This window comes from Apus apus, chromosome 4, assembly GCF_020740795.1.
Source record: "Apus apus isolate bApuApu2 chromosome 4, bApuApu2.pri.cur, whole genome shotgun sequence".
Taxonomy (NCBI): domain Eukaryota; kingdom Metazoa; phylum Chordata; class Aves; order Apodiformes; family Apodidae; genus Apus; species Apus apus.
In genome coordinates, this window is record NC_067285.1 from 17,116,645 (window position 1) to 17,134,025 (window position 17,381).

At 37.1% G+C, this 17,381-nt stretch overlaps 1 protein-coding gene across 4 annotated transcripts in view; it reads left to right on the forward strand.

Moving 5' to 3' along the window:
• The window catches only part of PLCE1 (phospholipase C epsilon 1), a 144,626-nt gene that overhangs the window by 102,483 nt on the left and 24,762 nt on the right, over positions 1 to 17,381 (forward strand). For 2 of the 4 annotated variants that reach the window (XM_051619826.1, XM_051619827.1), the window contains exons 7-19: positions 595 to 803; positions 3,061 to 3,102; positions 4,754 to 5,420; positions 5,904 to 6,086; positions 6,629 to 6,746; positions 7,145 to 7,304; positions 12,268 to 12,390; positions 12,476 to 12,612; positions 13,536 to 13,774; positions 14,768 to 14,829; positions 14,956 to 15,121; positions 16,683 to 16,790; positions 17,216 to 17,332. In XM_051619826.1, coding sequence (XP_051475786.1) covers positions 595 to 803; positions 3,061 to 3,102; positions 4,754 to 5,420; positions 5,904 to 6,086; positions 6,629 to 6,746; positions 7,145 to 7,304; positions 12,268 to 12,390; positions 12,476 to 12,612; positions 13,536 to 13,774; positions 14,768 to 14,829; positions 14,956 to 15,121; positions 16,683 to 16,790; positions 17,216 to 17,332 — 2,331 coding nt within the window. The remainder of the gene's footprint in view (positions 1 to 594; positions 804 to 3,060; positions 3,103 to 4,753; positions 5,421 to 5,903; positions 6,087 to 6,628; positions 6,747 to 7,144; positions 7,305 to 12,267; positions 12,391 to 12,475; positions 12,613 to 13,535; positions 13,775 to 14,767; positions 14,830 to 14,955; positions 15,122 to 16,682; positions 16,791 to 17,215; positions 17,333 to 17,381) is intronic. The other 2 variants (XM_051619828.1, XM_051619829.1) reach the window with 1 other exon arrangement.

The following is a 17,381-nucleotide window of genomic DNA, read 5'->3' on the forward strand; positions in this document are numbered from 1 at the left end:
GTGCTTTATATTATTTTGTTTTCTGTTATTTATTATTTTATATGAAGGCATCATCTCATTGAAGTTTTCCAACCCAGACTGTTCAGTTACATGGACCTCAATTTAATTCCCATAGTTCCTGTGGCAATTTAGATTTGGTTGTTTATATCTTGTCCAGTATCAGAGTCCTGAGAAATGAAAGTTAGTACCAAAGTATCATGTTTATCCTTGAGTGTTTAAATACATAACAATGTAACTGTTTTCTGTTAAATGCTTTACCTTAACTAATTGGGAACTAGTGAATCAAGCGTTTCTTCTATGAAAAGATGCAACTCCTTTGAATTGTATAATTTTGTTTTTAAAAGAAAAATGCCTGTTATGTGAAAAGATTAAGACTAAGGCTTTTTAAATATTTGCAGGAGTCATTGTAAATTCTGTTACTGATTTATGCAGTGATTTTGTCTTTTTAGGATTTGAAGTAGGTACAAAGTTACATTAGAAGTGATTAGGAAATGTATGAGAAATATTCTCAATTATTGTAAAAAAATATTCCAGCGAGAAGTAGGTGACACAATATTGTATTTGTTACTATACTGATGTTTTAAATATTTCTAGTTTGTTTCAGATTACAGTGGACAAGATAATTTCTTGCAACGAGTAGGCCAAGATGGTTTAAATAATCCAGAAAAAGAATCAACAGCAAACAATATCTTTCAAACTATTCGGAGCTGCAACCGCAGTTTGGAATCTGAAGAGGGTGATGATAATCTTAGTGAAGGGAGTGATTCAAGGAAAAACTCACTGAAGGACAAAACTCGCTACCAGTAGGTCTCATTTTATTTTCTGTCATCACCTGTGTATTTCATGTTTTTAATCTTTCATTTTCTACTTCCAAGGCGAGCTTTTAGAAATAAGTGTGACCCTTATTTCCCTTGTATTTGTCCTCTTCTAGTTCTGATCTTTCACCTCCTAGAGTTAAGCTAAGTATCTGATACTCCACTGCTTGGTAACTGTCTAGTTATATTTTCCCTCGTGATGTAGTTACTTCCTCTCATGATAAGGGTAAATCCTTTTCGTCTTGCACATAGAGCTTTAAAATTCCACAGTTATGTTTACAATTTTGATCTGTGGTGACAGGAATAGCACCAGGACATATCTGTTATCAGAGCTCAGAACATTATATTCTGCATGCTCAGGCAGTATTCTGTCCCCTTCAAAATAAAGATTATTTATTATCCTTCAAAAGCCCTCTTATTTTAAGGACATGTTCATTTGAGGGGTTTAAATTATGGTCAGTACACGTTTGAATGTTCACTTTGAAGACCTGGTGTATTTGGTACTATTCACCAGCAAGAAATATGGTGAATGTAAAATTTAAGACACCACTTGATCATCTACACTGCTTTGCAGTGGAAGTTGCAGCCCATATAGATATAGGTAGGTCAGCTTTAAACTAAGTTGCTGTGTTACAGTAATTTCAAATTAAGTAAAAGAACTCTACTGCTCAGAGGTTAAGAGCTGTAAATTTACATGAGCACTTGCAGAAGAGAGCATGGTTAGGTCACTTCTTGAGGTATTTTACTGGTAACATGTATCAGAAATATCCATATGTTCAGAAGTATCCAAAATAGTTTAGCTACTTACACGTAAAATCTAATAAGTGACTGCCTGAGAAGGAACTACCATCTTCCTGTTTAAAATGCATTTATTTCATTAACATGCATTTCTAAATTTAATTTCAAATAAATAATAATTATTTCCTGAAAGAATGGTTTCTAATAGAATTATTCACATCTGGCTTTAGTTGCTTCTGGAAAGTGGAGCAGAAGATTAAGCCAAGAAAGTCAGTCCTAGTTCTCTGTCCATTTATGTTGTCTCTTACCTTTTCTCAGTTCAAATGCCTTCTTCCAGGAATAATTTTTCTTTATTAATAGTCTCTAAAATCAGCTTGCAACTTACAATCAACATTTCACTTGAATGAACAAAGTAGAATTTAAATATAAAATAATAATATGACATTGAAATAAAAGTTTAAAATTTAAACAAAACTGCAGGTACGTAGTTCCAGTTATGTTTCCTGATTCAGGCTACTAACTAAGTTATTAGTATATGTACTTCTGATGCAGTAAGTACTGTTTTTAACAGTATCGTGACTTGTAGGAAAATACTTCTGAATTAATTTAGCTCAAGTACCTCATAGACTAGATATTCCTTATTCACCTGCCATCTCTCTCCTGGGCATTCAAAGAGCTGACTGAGGCACAGGAACAAAGAGCTGCAGAGGCACAAGAGCCATATGCTATTGTCCCTGTTGTATGGCGGGTGCAGTATTTGGTTTCTTTTCAATTCTATGAAAAACTGAAGAGTTCCAAGAGAGAAACTTAGATCTCCTTCTTGTGAGACCTAAGTCATATTTACATACAGTATTAAAAATCCAAATTATATAATAATTATGTATTACCTGATAATTGTAGTGTTGTGATCATAAGGGCAGAGAAATACTGTAGAACATGTTTCTCATTGCTTTGAAATTGGAAAGATGATTTTCAGTTAGTCTGCCTTTGGCTGATCACGTATTGTTCACATGAACGCACCAAGGCTGGTGGGTTAGTTTGATTTGAAGAAAGGAAAGGCATTAATAAAATGAGTGGGTAGTTGGTATAATTACTTTCCCAGTTGTGTTAGCAAATAAAATCTGTAATAAGTGACCTGTCTAATTACCCTCAATTTCTGTGCATGCCATAAATATCAAACTTAATTCATTATTGGAACTCTGTCGTGACCATTCTGAAATAAATAAAGGTAGGTAGGAAAGCCAAAGAAAAAACAAGTTTGGACTACAGTTTTTATAGAACTGTTAATCAAATACCTTATTAAGATACTCTAAACTGTGATACATCACCTTATTAGTCTGATCTTATCTTTACTTTTAAGCTTTCCTAATTACAGTAAATACCTTTTCAAAATAATAGGGGAAGCCCAGGTTTTTTCCTTTTTGTATCCCATGCAATTTTCTCTTCTAAAATTGCAATCTATTTTAATGTTTCCTTTTTCCTTTCTTTTCATTTCCTTCCATCTCAGTGCAGCACATATAAAGAAAGCTTCTGATTCAAACCGAGTTCTGTAAGTTTGTTCTCAGGAACAGATAGCTCTGTTGCTCTTGGCAGCTTGTGTCAAGGCTTGTGTCAGTGTGTGATTACCTGTCTGTGTGCTTGGCTTACCTGCTTCTTGTACAATTTAAACTGCAGCATGCCAGTGCTGTCAGATGTGAAATAAGGCATGAACAAAGCTCTGCTATTTCTGTCTCCACTGTACTTGACTCCCCCAGCCACGCACATCTACTCTCAGAATACATTTTTTAGCATTTTTGCAGAGACTTACTTGGTTGTTTTGAGGGCATGGGGGACAAAGTGCTGCTTTAGTTGTTTGTTTAAATTAAAAATCTTAATCTTGTGTAATGCAGGTAAATATTTTTATGTACATGTGTCTGGTAAGTCTCTAGTGTGACAGTTTATACCAGCTCAGTTACAATGCATGACCTTTATTTGTAGGAAGATTTTTTTTTTTAGGAAATAGAACTACAGTTAAGGCTGATATATTTATTCTGCCTTTGTTTGTCAGTCCTGTCATTTGCCTGTTGACCACTTTTAAGTAAACCTGGCAGAGAGGTAGAGGTCTGACTGATTTAACACATTCATTAAAAAATAATTAGAATTCATGTATAGAATAACGGAAGAATTTAAATTAATTAGTGCCATGGGGAAAGATGAACTTGAGGAAGAGCTACTGCTTATCCATGCAGTTTAGTTTAGGGAGATAGTGTCTGTGACTTGGAACAAGTCACGACATGAACCACCTTTTGCTCAGCTGGTAGGACATGGGCAGGAGCTGAGAGTACTGTGGCAATGTGAAGGGGAAGCACTGAGGGTATTAGGACAAGACGTCTTGACCAATATGCAGAGGAAGCTGTTTTGCGTTTTATTGGCCAGCTATCCTTAGGAAAATGTGCTTCATTAGTACACGGAACAGTTTGCTCTTTTTTATGTTAATTAAAGTGGTGTCAAAATATTAAACATTTGTTCATATGTATTAAAAGCTTCTGTAGGGAAAACAGTTTTAGAGTACCTCATTTATTAGTTCAGTATTGTTGCTCTGAATCTACCAATTATAGTAAAATATTTCAAAAATTTTGATTACTGCCTACAAGTTTCATGTTAATATTTTCCTTAAGTAAAATTACATTTTCTAATGGAAAGTATCTGATAAAATTCGCACTGAATTCTGGTAAGATAGATATTTAAACAATTTTTTTACAAGTGTGAATCAGAAAATTGTATCATTTAATCAGTAACAGAAGAGAGATTAGGAGTCCTGTTTTCAGTCCACTAAATCCTGATAACAATTTCCATAGATGGTACTTGATATTTCAACTGAAGCAATGTTATGCTATGGATTTAGAAACTGGAATCACTTGCCTTAAAGACCCAAACTGAAGTTTTTTTGTTGTTCATGTAATGTTGGGAGAGTTCTAAGACAGTATAATTATATTATTACAGGAGTTGCAATTAATTGTAGCAGTATCTATTAATTAATTCAACGTTGCAATAACATGAATTCTAATACTGTAAAAAGTACAGATGTTCCTGTAAGTCCAGATTATACTGTGATGATAGTATTCTTTTTATTTAAACTACAGCAGAAAAAAATATTAGTCATAGCACAGATCAGCACATATATCACTAAATATAAGTCTCTCCTCTTTGTTCACATACAGATTTATAATTGGAGATCTTTCAGATTCTGAAAGTGATATATTTGAGCAGTTGAAGGAATGGGACACAAATTCAACAGAAGAGCAACAAAAAGCTTTCTGCCATGGGATAGAACTTATTCCCTGGTATGTGTTATCTATCAGGGCGGATGTCCATCAGTTCATGCAACAAGGGGCAACCGTCATTCATTACGACCAGGAAACACATCTCTCAGCACGTTGCTTTCTTCAGCTTCAGCCTGACAACAGTACTTTGACTTGGACAAAGCCCACAACAGTTTGCCCTGCAAACGCTAAGGCAAAGCTGAGTGTGCTGGGTAATACTGCTGAGCCTGGTAAATACCAGTTTCTTGGTAACACTGGACTGGTGGAAGGTTTTTTGGACTTGTTTGCAGCCAAGGCTGTATATATGGGACACTCTGGCATTGATATGCACACTGTGTGTGTTCAAAACAAACTTTGTAATATGTCCCTTGAAGAAAATGGTATAACACTACTTTATGGACTTCAAACTACTGATAACAAGTTGCTGCACTTTGTTGCTCCAAAATATACTGCCAGAATGCTGTATGATGGATTGCTGGAATTGACTAAATCTGTAAGGAAAATGAGGAAATTCCCTGATCAAAGACTACAGTGGCTACGGAAACAGTATGTCAGCCTTTACCAGGTAAAAGATGTGATTTTGTATAAGAAAATTTAAAAGATGTCAACAACATCATGTAATGCAATTAGTTTCTGTTACAAGTAAGGTAAGATTAAAGATAAGCACCAAGCCTCCAACTTTCTAACATAGCTTAAGTCAACAAGATCTCATTCTCCATGTAATGTTCTGTCAAGCCTTGCATGTTTTCAGTACACTGGAGTTAAATCTTTTTTTATTATGAAGCTCTCCATATGTTTGGAGTTTTGGAATAAGTATTTTATTAAAGAAAAAGCAGTGACTGTACTTGAAAAGAGTGCTGAAATACTGAGTGAACAGTTAGGGCCAAAAAAAGAATAACAAAGTAGTCCTTTCACATCCATGCAGTAATTAAAAATTGCCCCCTCCTGATATTTTGTCTTTCGTTGTTTCTTTAGAGATGTCTGTATTATTGCTCAAGAAAATGTCTTGTTATTCTCCTTGTTATGTTAATGCTGAAAATCTTTGTAGGAGGATGGAAGGTTTGAAGGCCCAACGTTGGCTCAGGCTGTTGAGCTTTTCGGAGGCAGACGGTGGAGTGCAAGAAACACAAGTGCGGGAACTCTCACCAAAAGCACCGAGAAACCTTGTGTACAGAGAAACAACACTCTGGGAATAAGCACAGCTAAGAAAAAGAAGAAAGTACTCATGAGGGTAGAATACTTTGTTATTCCTGTATTTTTTTGCTTATCTGGCTGATTTGATTCCTTCCTACATTTCCTGTGCAGCTAGCTATATTCTAAACAAGAGAAAGTAAGTTAGATGATAACTTTAAAACTGTTTTAATGCTGTTTAAGTTTTTAGGCTTTACTGTTTTCCTTTAGTTACGGTTTCTTTTCTCATGCTTGAAGCATTCTCAGGTCATGTGTATGCTGAGGCTAGCAGAAGAGAGCAGCATCTTTTTGAGACCTTTAGGTGCTACCTCACTATAAAAGTGAGATACTGGTAATAATAAAATACTAACATTCAAAGTGATGTTTGGAGAATGGTGTTGGTTTCCCACACATCACTATGTATCCTGTTTAAGTTGCCTCTTTTCTACTTTGGTGGTTTCACTGGCAATGCAGCTATCAGCCTTACAGGGTTGTTTCATAAAGAATACCTGACTTATGTCATGGTTTTGTTACTCATGGCACTGAAAAAGAATGGGAACAGTAGTGTTTTAGAGATGTTTATTATATGCTCATTGTTTACAGGGTGAAAGTGGAGAGGCCACTGATGATGAAATGGCAACTCGGAAGGCAAAAAGCTGTAAGGAATATCGTAATAGAAGTGGTTCAGATCCTCAAGATATTGATGAACAAGAAGAACCAGGTAGATAAGTGCTTCAGCACTTACAAGTTCCTCAGGGTTTTGCTCACAATCTTATTATACAGGTATTTTTGTGGTGTTAAAAAACTCATGATATAAAACTACTTTTTCAGTTGAAACTCCAAATGGTATAAACTTTTAAATTATTTTCTGTATTTGTTCATGTTTGTTTTTTCATTTAGCTTCAGTAGCACTTCCATTAAGATGAAACAGATATGTAAGTGTTGTTCAGAATGTATCTTTTTTACTGTGTTGGGGCAACTCTAGAATCCCTTTGGTGTCTTACTGTGTGTTAATCAATTATTATATGGACGTAAAAATATACGGATGTACTCTTTGAAAAATCATTTTTATTGGGCCAGATGTTGTAATTGTGCTGCAAACTCCTGTTTTCTCCACAGATCAAAATAATATTATTAACGCTTCTCCATCTAACAACCTGCCATCCAGAAGAGCTCACTCTCTGACAGCATCTGGATCTCCTAATTTAGGAGCTACAATATCTTCACCAGCAAGACCAGTCTCCTCTCCTGTAATGTCTTCAAGCAAGAACCAGTCTAGGTAAGGACAAAATCAATGCTTTGATTTACAAATAAAACAGTTACTGTTACTTAATTATCGTATATTATGATTTTCATGCCAAACTGATGAAATATGACAAAAACAATGCCTGAAATGTCATTAGTCTTTTGATAGACATTGAAAACACACTGTTGAACAATGTAGGACATTTTAGCTGAAATACCACGAATCTGAGGATGGGTTTGTAGCAAGTCCCTGAGCAGCATGCTTCAGTTTGTCTTTTACAGAAGCAGATTGGAATGCTGTTCCAAAACTAAACAAATACGGAGTTTAACTCTTTCTCCAGATCTCCAAAACATAGTTGGAGACATCTTCTGAATAATGGAACTCAACAGAAATGTTACAGATGTGTGAGCTGAAGTTCTTAGGTTTCTCAGCACAAGTAATTTCTACCTAGGGGAGTATTAACTTTTGCTGACATTGCTGGTGATGCCTGCAGTACTGTCTCAAGTAACTGGAGAAACAAATTTGAAATCTTTTACAGGCCTCTCCTCCTTGAACATTCATCCTTTTTGTGTCACTTAGGCAGTGCAAAAAGTCATTCTGTGGTTGTGCAGTGACATAGTGCACTAATGTATTAATTTTATGCATTAATGGTGGTAGTACTTATAATAATGTGACAATGATAACATCAGGGATGGGGATAGTACTTTATCATGTACAAGAAGACAGTCTCAACAGAGGCCTCCCAGTGCCTTTTAATAGAATGAATACGGAGGTATGGCTATAAGTATGAGCAGTGGTAAACTTGGGAAGAGGTTACTGCTGCTGGTAGAACATTATTGTTGAAGAGACATGGCTGTGTAATGGTTTATGTTGTGTATTTCTTAGGGGCTTTTTGCATTTAGAATGGTTGGATATGAGTAGTAGATCCACAAGTGGACATCTGTAATTGGCTGCTTCTGCTTTTAACACTGTTCTTGGAGACTCTCACTGTGTTCTTTACTTTTGTTCTTCACTGTCATTCACAACCATGGGATGACTGTGCCAGACTATGATTTATCTCTGTAAGACATTTCTGTCATGTTTTCTAAGCATTGGAATAGCTTTATTTGACACTAAACAAAGTAAATACTGCTTTACTACCTCTGGAAAATGCTTCTCAGGTTTGCAAATCTGTTTTTTGCATTTATGCCAAAATAATTGTTGTTCTCTAAATGAGATTAAAAGGCTTAATGGAGAACTCGCATTCCTGGGGCAGGGACAGCTAATGTTCCTTTAAATCCTCTCAGTCCTGGGTTTCTGTACAGATCTCTGTGCCATTTAGCACGGTGGGTCTCCCTGGGCTAGGAGAGGTTTTCCCTGGCAAAGTTGGAAACTCCACAGCGTTGCATGGTAGAGGTCTCCCCAGCATGATACAACCCTTCTTGCTGGAATTTGCTCAGCATACAGCTGTATGGCTGTTTCATCTGTCCTGAGGAAATATTGCTCAGAAAAGAATTACATGTTTTACCCTTTGCCTTGACCCAGTTTCCATGAGCCATTAAGACACTTGGAAAACTGGGGAGAGTTTTATTCTTGGTATTTACCCTTTGGACCCTTGATAGATGTGAATTGGGCTTGCCAGTTTTCATGTGTGTGAACACTTCACATGTGTGCAAAAAAGGAAATATCTGTAGTGCCTCAATTGTGATCAGTAAGTCTAAGCTATCAAATAGTTAGATCTCTGCTTTGCTACAAAGCCCTGTGATCATCCACACCATATGTCTATTGATTCACTCCTGGGATCTTTTTTAGAGTAAAGCAGCTGGTTGCCTCTGAGATGGAATTTAGGTGCAATTCTGGGAATATTTGCTTCAGAGTAGATAGTATGGATGGAGAGCTTACTCAGTCTCAAACAACATACTGTCTTGTAGGACACACTCCCAGCAAGGATTGTACCTTTAGGCAATCCACCCACAGTCATGACATGTTCTGTTGCTTTGTGTTACATCAAATAAATTGCAGCCTGTCAGGCAATAACACACACCACAGCTTATTTCAACTACTTCATATAGAACACACACCACAAATGAAAATTATGCCTTGGAGACAGGCGAGCACTGTGGGGAACCAAAGCAGACCTGAGCCAATTACTGGGCAGTGCAGAGCAATGTGAACCTGAGCCTTCCTGCCCCTCTCAGGATAGAAGCCTTTAGCAGAATGGATGTCACCAACAGAGAGGCAGACTGAGGCAGTTGTCCACACACTGTGGTATGTATAGATGTGAGCAGTACAATATTCATCTTGGAAGCTGGTGCTCTTAACAGTGGTGAGACACAAGCAAAGTTACTTTGGGGACCCACACAGGCTGAACGCAGACATCTTTAATTTATTCTTGTTCTATTTTTTGTTGTTAATTCTACAGTCTCATAAAAATCAAGTTATGTACTTAGTTACACTCAGTTTTTGTCAGTAGCATCATCAATTAAGATAAAATGAAGTATCCATTTTCCAAAGTAATAAAGTTGGAATGACCTAGATAATGAAATAACATAAGAAATGGAGGATCCAGTGGGAGTGCTTGCACGCATTTGTATGGCTCTGCACAGATTTGAGCCAACAGAGTTTATTAATTCAGATTGGCATCTGGATTTGGATTTAAACACTAGCAAGACTTAATAGTTGGAGACGGTGTTGGACATGAACTAGCTGTGTGTGTTGGGCGAGTGCGTGATCCATCACAGAATCCAGAACTTAGGAGAGCAGGGAGCTGAGGGTCCCACCAAGCTGCACAGCACAGAAAACTGAGCTGGTAATGATTGTTAGCTGAGTGTAGCAGCTAGGAGGAGGAAGCACTAAATAAAATAAAATTTCTTAAAGTGAAAAAAACCCTAAATATAATGATTGCAATGTTAAAAGAAAAGGACCTGGCTGTCTTTGTTGTACATTTTAAATAATAGTAATTCTTATAGCTAGGGAATGAAAACCAGTATTTTTATATCTAAAACCTCAACCTTGATATTCCTGACCCACTTTTAAATAGTTTACATTGAGAATAAAGCCTTGTATAATACAGATGTGCAGATAATTTCCAAACACAGGTAGCCTGCAGCTGTCATCTGTTATTCTTTCAAAGCACATGAGCATCCAGCAAATTTCCAAGTTCACAGAATCACCAAGGCTGGAAAAGGCCTTTAAGATCATCATGTCCAGCCTATGACTGATGCCACGCCATCGGCTAGACCATGGCACTAAGTGCCATATCCAGCTTTCCTGGGACACTTCCAGGGACGGTGCCTCCACCGCTTCCCTGGGAAGTCCATTCCAATGTCCAATGTCTAGTCACCCTCTCTGTGAGGAAGTACTCTAGTGCTGCCTGCAAGGTGGAGGAAGCAGGGGAAAGGGTGCTAACACCACTGGGAAGCAGTACTCTACATTTCTAGACTGTTTTTTGGAGTCAAGAGACTTTCCTCATCATAGTTTGTTTTTCTTGTCTGATAAAAGTGTTAGGAATTATTTTAGCTAAGAAGTGACATGCAGTATGTCAGTATTTGCCATAGTGATGTCAAACAATTCGAACATTATCAGCTAAAGTAGAAGGTATTTTTTAGTACTTTCAAATCACATTCTATTTCCAATTGCATGCATCCATCCCAGGCCAGAAGTGAGCTGAGAAATGTGATCTAGCATATTTATGTAAAAAGTCATCTGCTTGTAGCCAGTGAACAGGACAAGCTGGTCCTGTTTTTCCATCACAGCTGTTGGAACTATTTGTACTGAACCTGAGGGCAGAATTAATAAATTAATGGATTTGTAGGTTTGAACACTACAGAGCAATAAAATCTGACAGTCACTTAGTCTGATATTTTGAACTAGCTAGACAATTCTTGATATTTGTGCTGGCTGCTTAGATCCCTGCCTTTTCAGGATGCTGGTGCTGGTGGATCCTGTTCCTCCAGTGTGAGTTCATTGGTGTTGAGGACCAGGAAGGGGCTCAAGAGCACAGACCATCCTGCTGTCATAATTACAAATTAGTGCATGAAGTTCACTAGGGACTTGTTCATGTTGCTCAAGGAATAATTGAAGTCAGGGCCTAACTACACTTACTAGTGTAAATCCTGTAGCAGCCTAAATATTTTGGGATGTGGCTTTTGGAAATGTACAGCTTCTGCTTCAAAATCTTTGTTTAGCTACACAGCTTAGATTAACAATTGCAGTTATAAAGACATTGGTTTGGTTTGGTGTTACAAAGTCAACTAAAATATTTAGCCCTAAATATTTTGTTTCTTTGTTCATTTTCTGCCTTTGCTCTCAAGAAATCTCAGTCTGCTTTCCTTCCTTGACCCCGTGAAGCTGAAAGCAGGAAATTATTAGCATCTAGAAGGAAATGGCCTCCAGAGGCTACTGTCCAAAGTTAAAAGAAGAAAAGTGTAGCTTGACCAGTCTGAGGCATCTGATGATAATCCCAACTGAAGTATCTGAGAAACCCACAGGCTGGGTAACAATGAGGGTTGAGTGCCAGGAGAAGGGAAGGGTTATCACCCTATTATTAGCACCTTTAGTGCTCCCAGATACAAGAAACCTTAGGTACATGAGGAAAATATTTTGTCTTTCCTGTGTATTCAGTCAGATATTTTTTGACAGCACAGAGCTTTAAGGTATTCTACATCCCCTTTGTTTTTCCCTTAGCAAATCTTCAGTGAACCTCATAAACAGTCTGTGCCACAAGAATACTGGCATTGTTTTTCATTAAAGGGAAAATGAGAATGCTTTCACTTGTGCCATTTGCATTAGGACCTTTTTCTACATTGTCTTGGGGGAAAAGAATAGCTGCTGTAAAACAAGAAGGTCCAAACTGTTGTTAAGCATCTTATAAGATACTGCTTTGTATACTTCTTCCAGAAATTGGTAATGAATACAGTAAGGAGAGCATAAATAGAGTGTTAACTCAGTAATGTGTAATATTTCAATAACTGGTAACTTAACATAACCAAACTACAGCAGTCTCTTTCTGATTTAGCACATGGAGCAGCAGTAGCTGGCATGGCCGTGTTAAAGGAGGAATGAAAGGGTTTCAGAACTTCATGGTGTCTGATAGTAATATGACTTTTGTGGAATTTGTGGAGCTCTTCAAATCTTTCAGGTAAAATACATTTTTATTCTCCACTGATCTCATTCATCCAAGTTTATAAGAGGGCAAGAACTGAACTTTTCAACTCTTTTTGCAGTGTCCGTAGCCGCAAGGATCTGAAAGACCTGTTTGATATCTATGCAGTGCCTTGCAATCGATCCGGTTTAGAGCCTGCTCCACTTTACACTAATCTGAAGATTGATGAAAATAACAGTGGATTCCAACCTGATTTAGGTTAGCTAAAGAGTAAAATACAGCTGATAAACTGCCAAGCAGCTTCAGTTATTGGCCTCATGTTGAGTGTTTCAGTCAGACTTATGAAGAACTACCAATTAAAAATTTAAGTAGAGGATTTTTCTATACCTTCACTAATACCTAGTTAGCAGGACATAAGACAGATTCTTTATTGAGAAATGAAGGGGAGGAAGGGTATTTTTGCTTTACATTAGGCAGATATGTTTTTAACCTGTATAGCAGAGGCATAAAACTTGTTGCTCAGTGACTGGGCCCAGTACAGGGATCTGTGTCTAGTTGCAGAAGCTCTGGAAGGGCTAAAACAACAAACAGGTGTAGGGAGAAGAAGTGGTGAGGCTCTGCCCTATGACTCACTTCATTGTTTTTTTCATATCTGGTTTCCTAGTAGAACTGCTTTATGTGGAACAAGGGGTATGGAAATCTCTGTCCCCCTTTACATTCCCCAGTTACCATCATCTAAGTCTGGAGTTTTGTCCCTATTTAAAGAAAAATCTTTCTGCCAAGCAGCCTGTGGGGAGGGTGCAGTACAACTGTCATGTAGGACTGGAAGAAGACTGTGGGTTTGTACAGAGTGAAGGAAAGCTTAGAGGCTGTATGTGGTGGTGAGGGGAAGCAGGAGGGTCCTGGGTGACAGAGTTAAAGGTTCCAGGCCGTGAATCCATGTTAGAGGTTCCAGGATTTGTTTATAGTAATTGAGCACTTACAGTCTGCTCCCGCTGTTTTCATATGCACTTAATACTCTTTCTTCGACTAGTGATTAGAAACAGGATAAGTTTGTTCTAATTTACTATGTCACTGCTGAAATAGTCAGATATTAATGTTTATTGTATGTAACATTATATTCTATGCAGTCTACATAATACTGAAAATTGTACAACTTACATGTATTTTTTTCTTTTAAGATTTGTTGACTCGGAATGTTTCAGACCTTGGTTTGTTCATTAAGAGCAGGCAGCAACTGTCAGATAACCAGAGGCAAATCTCTGATGCTATTGCTGCTGCCAGTATTGTAACTAATGGTACTGGAGTTGAAAGTACATCCCTGGGAATATTTGGAGTGGGAATCCAGCAGCTAAATGACTTCCTAGTGAATTGCCAAGGGGAACACTGCACCTATGATGAAATTCTCAGTATTATCCAGGTCTGTAATACAAACATCTTGCAATTCCTTTTACTTGAACTCTTGTTACTTATGTTTTGCTTGCCAGCATTATCCACCTTGTATTCAGAACAGGAAATCTGTGTGGATATCTCCTCCCACACGAACATTGCTACAGTTTACATGCATTTAAAATTTAATGCTGTCTTTATTGTGAGCTATACAGTTGTGCAGATGTCCATAAATATGTTCATAAAAAAGATTTAAAAAATCATGCAAATAGGCAGTTTTATCAGCTGTTTGTGCTTTACCCAGAAAGGGACATCACCACTTAGGAAAAGTATTTATGACTGTGCATTATTTTCTCTTTGTCTGTGACCACTTTTGATGGAGCTTAACCCTAATTTGGAACCATTTCCACATATTTTAATTTTTTTATAAAAAATTTCCCAGAGCAAGCATGGACATCTTATTTCTTTATATACAATGGCTGAAGTGATTAGAAAGTATGTAAAAAAAATTTAATTCCTCCAAACATGCATAATATACTCCAAAATTAAGCCCCCACTTAGCAGTTAACAAAGGCTAACATTGTAAATTTCAGCTATCAGTATGTAATATGAAACTGCAAACTTTAAAAGGTAGAAATTCTAAATAAGCATCTAGTTAGCACGCCACAAGTCTCTTTAATTCAAGATTGTGGTATGGTATGTTTAAGCACAATAGATAGGAGAAGGGTGCCTAATTATAGATCCTTTATAATTTCAGCTTGAGTGCTGACTCAGCTTTGAACAAGGGGTTGGATTACATGAGGTCCCAACATCCTTTCCAACCTGAATTATTTTATCATTTAGATATGAGTTTAATATGCTCATTTAGTGATTTGTAAAACAAGCATAAGCATACTGTAGACCCCTAAATACTTTATCCTCAAAAAGATTGGTTTTAGTTCTGTGTGCAAACTACACTATATGAAAAAGTTGTATTTCTAAAAATTGTTATTATAACACGTCTTAAACTTCTTTCTACTTTTAGAAATTTGAACCCAGTGTGAATATGTGCCAGCAGGGACTGCTGTCTTTTGAAGGATTTGCAAGGTAATCAATTACATATGTCTGTCTGTCTATCTATCTATCTATCTATCTAAAGATTAAACCAGTGTACTGATGTTTGCATGACAATCACAAAATACTCAGCATAAAATTTCCTTTTATCTTCTCTAGATTTTTGATGGATAAAGACAACTTTGCCTCCAAAAATGATGAGTCACAAGAAAATGCTGAGGACTTGAACTTTCCACTGTCATATTACTACATCGAGTCCTCACACAATACTTACCTCACTGGTCATCAGCTGAAGGGGGAGTCCTCAGTAGAGCTCTACAGCCAGGTATGCAGGATCGGGTCGCTGTGTAGTTTTCAACATTAACTTGTTTGTGTAACTGGCAAGTCGCAGAAGTGTGACCTTTTTGCTTTGAAAATCTAAATGACCTAAACCCCTGCTTGCAAAACGTTGGAAAACATGTGTGGGAAAGCTGCCTGCAAGCACAGTTGTGCTCAAATGCCTTTTCTAAGGCAAAAAAAAATTGTTTTAGTTTGAGATTCATAGCATTTAGACACCAGTCGGTCTGACCCAACCTACTAAAATTAGACTTTCCCACAGGAAAGACTGATCCAATATTTTAGTTCATTCAGATGTCAAAAACACAGCTCAAATACTGTACATTGCACTGCAAAGGCAAATTTCAAATGGAACTAGAACTTCTGAAAACATTACTTCTAGGAATATTCTACAGTTTTTTAGGCTTTATGGCTGATTGGTGGTGAACAGGAAAAGAACAATTTCTCCCTAGGGGTTTTGGCTCTGTATTTGTGTGTGTGTGTAAATATTTATTTGTGTGTCTGTGTATTTGCTAGAGAAAGCATCAAGCTTCCTGTGAGTAGTGTTTTCATTGCTTTAAATGTTACTGACTCACCATTGAGAAGGACTCATCTGGCATCCCATCTGCTGCTTTGCCTGGAAATAAGAGACAGAGGGGTGAGGCTGTGTTAGGAAAACCTAGATAACATGATTGCATTAAATAATACGATTGCAAAAGAAGTCCCCATGGTAGAATTGAACAGGGATGTGAGTGCTGTATTGGGAACAGATGGGAAGTGAGATAGAGCTTGGCTGGCTCAAATATTTTCATGGTGCAGAAAAGCTTCTTCCTGTCCCTGAAGCAGTTGTTGCCAGAAGAGAAGGGGCACTTTGTTCTGGCTCAGTGAGTCTGGCCAGCTATTGGACACCACTGCCTGAAATCTAATTATTCAGGTTTTTAATAGAAATTTTTTTTCTTTGTTCATGAATGTTGGTAATTATTTTGATTGTTGAAATCTTTGTTTTCAGTTAAATATTTAATTGTAATAAAAGATATCTCAATGATAGGCATGCTAAATATTGACAGCAATAATAAGCTGGGCTGTCAACAGATGCGTTGCCTTATCTTTCCCTCCATCCTTCCTCTTTGCTTTCTTCAGTGGTTTTCTAGCAAGTAGGGCTTTCTAAAATAAATAAATGAAGAAATAAAAAATGGATGGTGGCTCTAAATTAGCTTAGTATCATTGAATTAGATGGCCTGGCACACTTCCATTCTAACTATCCTCAAGTAAGTCGTAAATAAGACGTTATTTTCAGACCACCTTCTATTTAAAAAGCTAACAACAGCAACTAAAAGAACCATCAAACAAATTGCAGGTGTCATGCTCATAAACTGTTATGGTAGCAACCTGCAATAATTTGTCATGCTGCTCTATAACTGCTTTTGCAGGTAGAAGTATGCAAATGTTTCTCTCCCTCAGAACATTAAGCTATATATTAAGAACCACTTTTTGTAGATTCTGTGTTTCCTGTAAGATTCTATGAATTTCAAAGCTTTTGTATGTACTTACACTGTTCACTTGCATTGTAGGTTCTTTTACAAGGCTGCAGAAGCGTAGAATTAGACTGCTGGGATGGTGATGATGGGATGCCTATCATTTATCATGGGCACACTCTTACCACTAAGATCTCTTTTAAGGTATGCCAGTAATTGCACATAGAAACAAAAAAATGAGAAAAAAAAAAATTTTCTCTAATGAGGGAAGAAATTTGACTACTAGAAAAGTACAAATTCTAATGAGCTAAATCCTAATGGTCTGAACTTTGGACTACATCACACATGAACTCCTCAGTTGTGTAGTTATGCTTTTCAAATTAGTTTTTGTAGCATATGAACTGTAAATTTATTTTTATGGTCAACATAACTAATGTAAGTAGCTGTTAACCAGGTGTGTTGTGACAAGATGCTAGGTTGATCTGTAGGAGCTTGTTGTGAAAGCAAACTGGATTCTTTATGCTTAAAAGGAAAAACACATGCCTTCCTTTCTCTCCTTTCAACTAACAGCAAGCTAACTGAATGCTACAGAATAATCACAAGTTCTTCTAATGGCCTTTCTCTCACAGGAGGTAGTTGAAGCTATTGATCGCAACGCATTTATAACCTCCGACATGCCAATTATCATATCCATAGAAAACCACTGTTCATTGCCTCAGCAGCGCAAGATGGCTGAAATTTTCAAGGTAGGCCATAAACTTGTGCTAAATTACTCTAAGCACATGCCTTGGGATT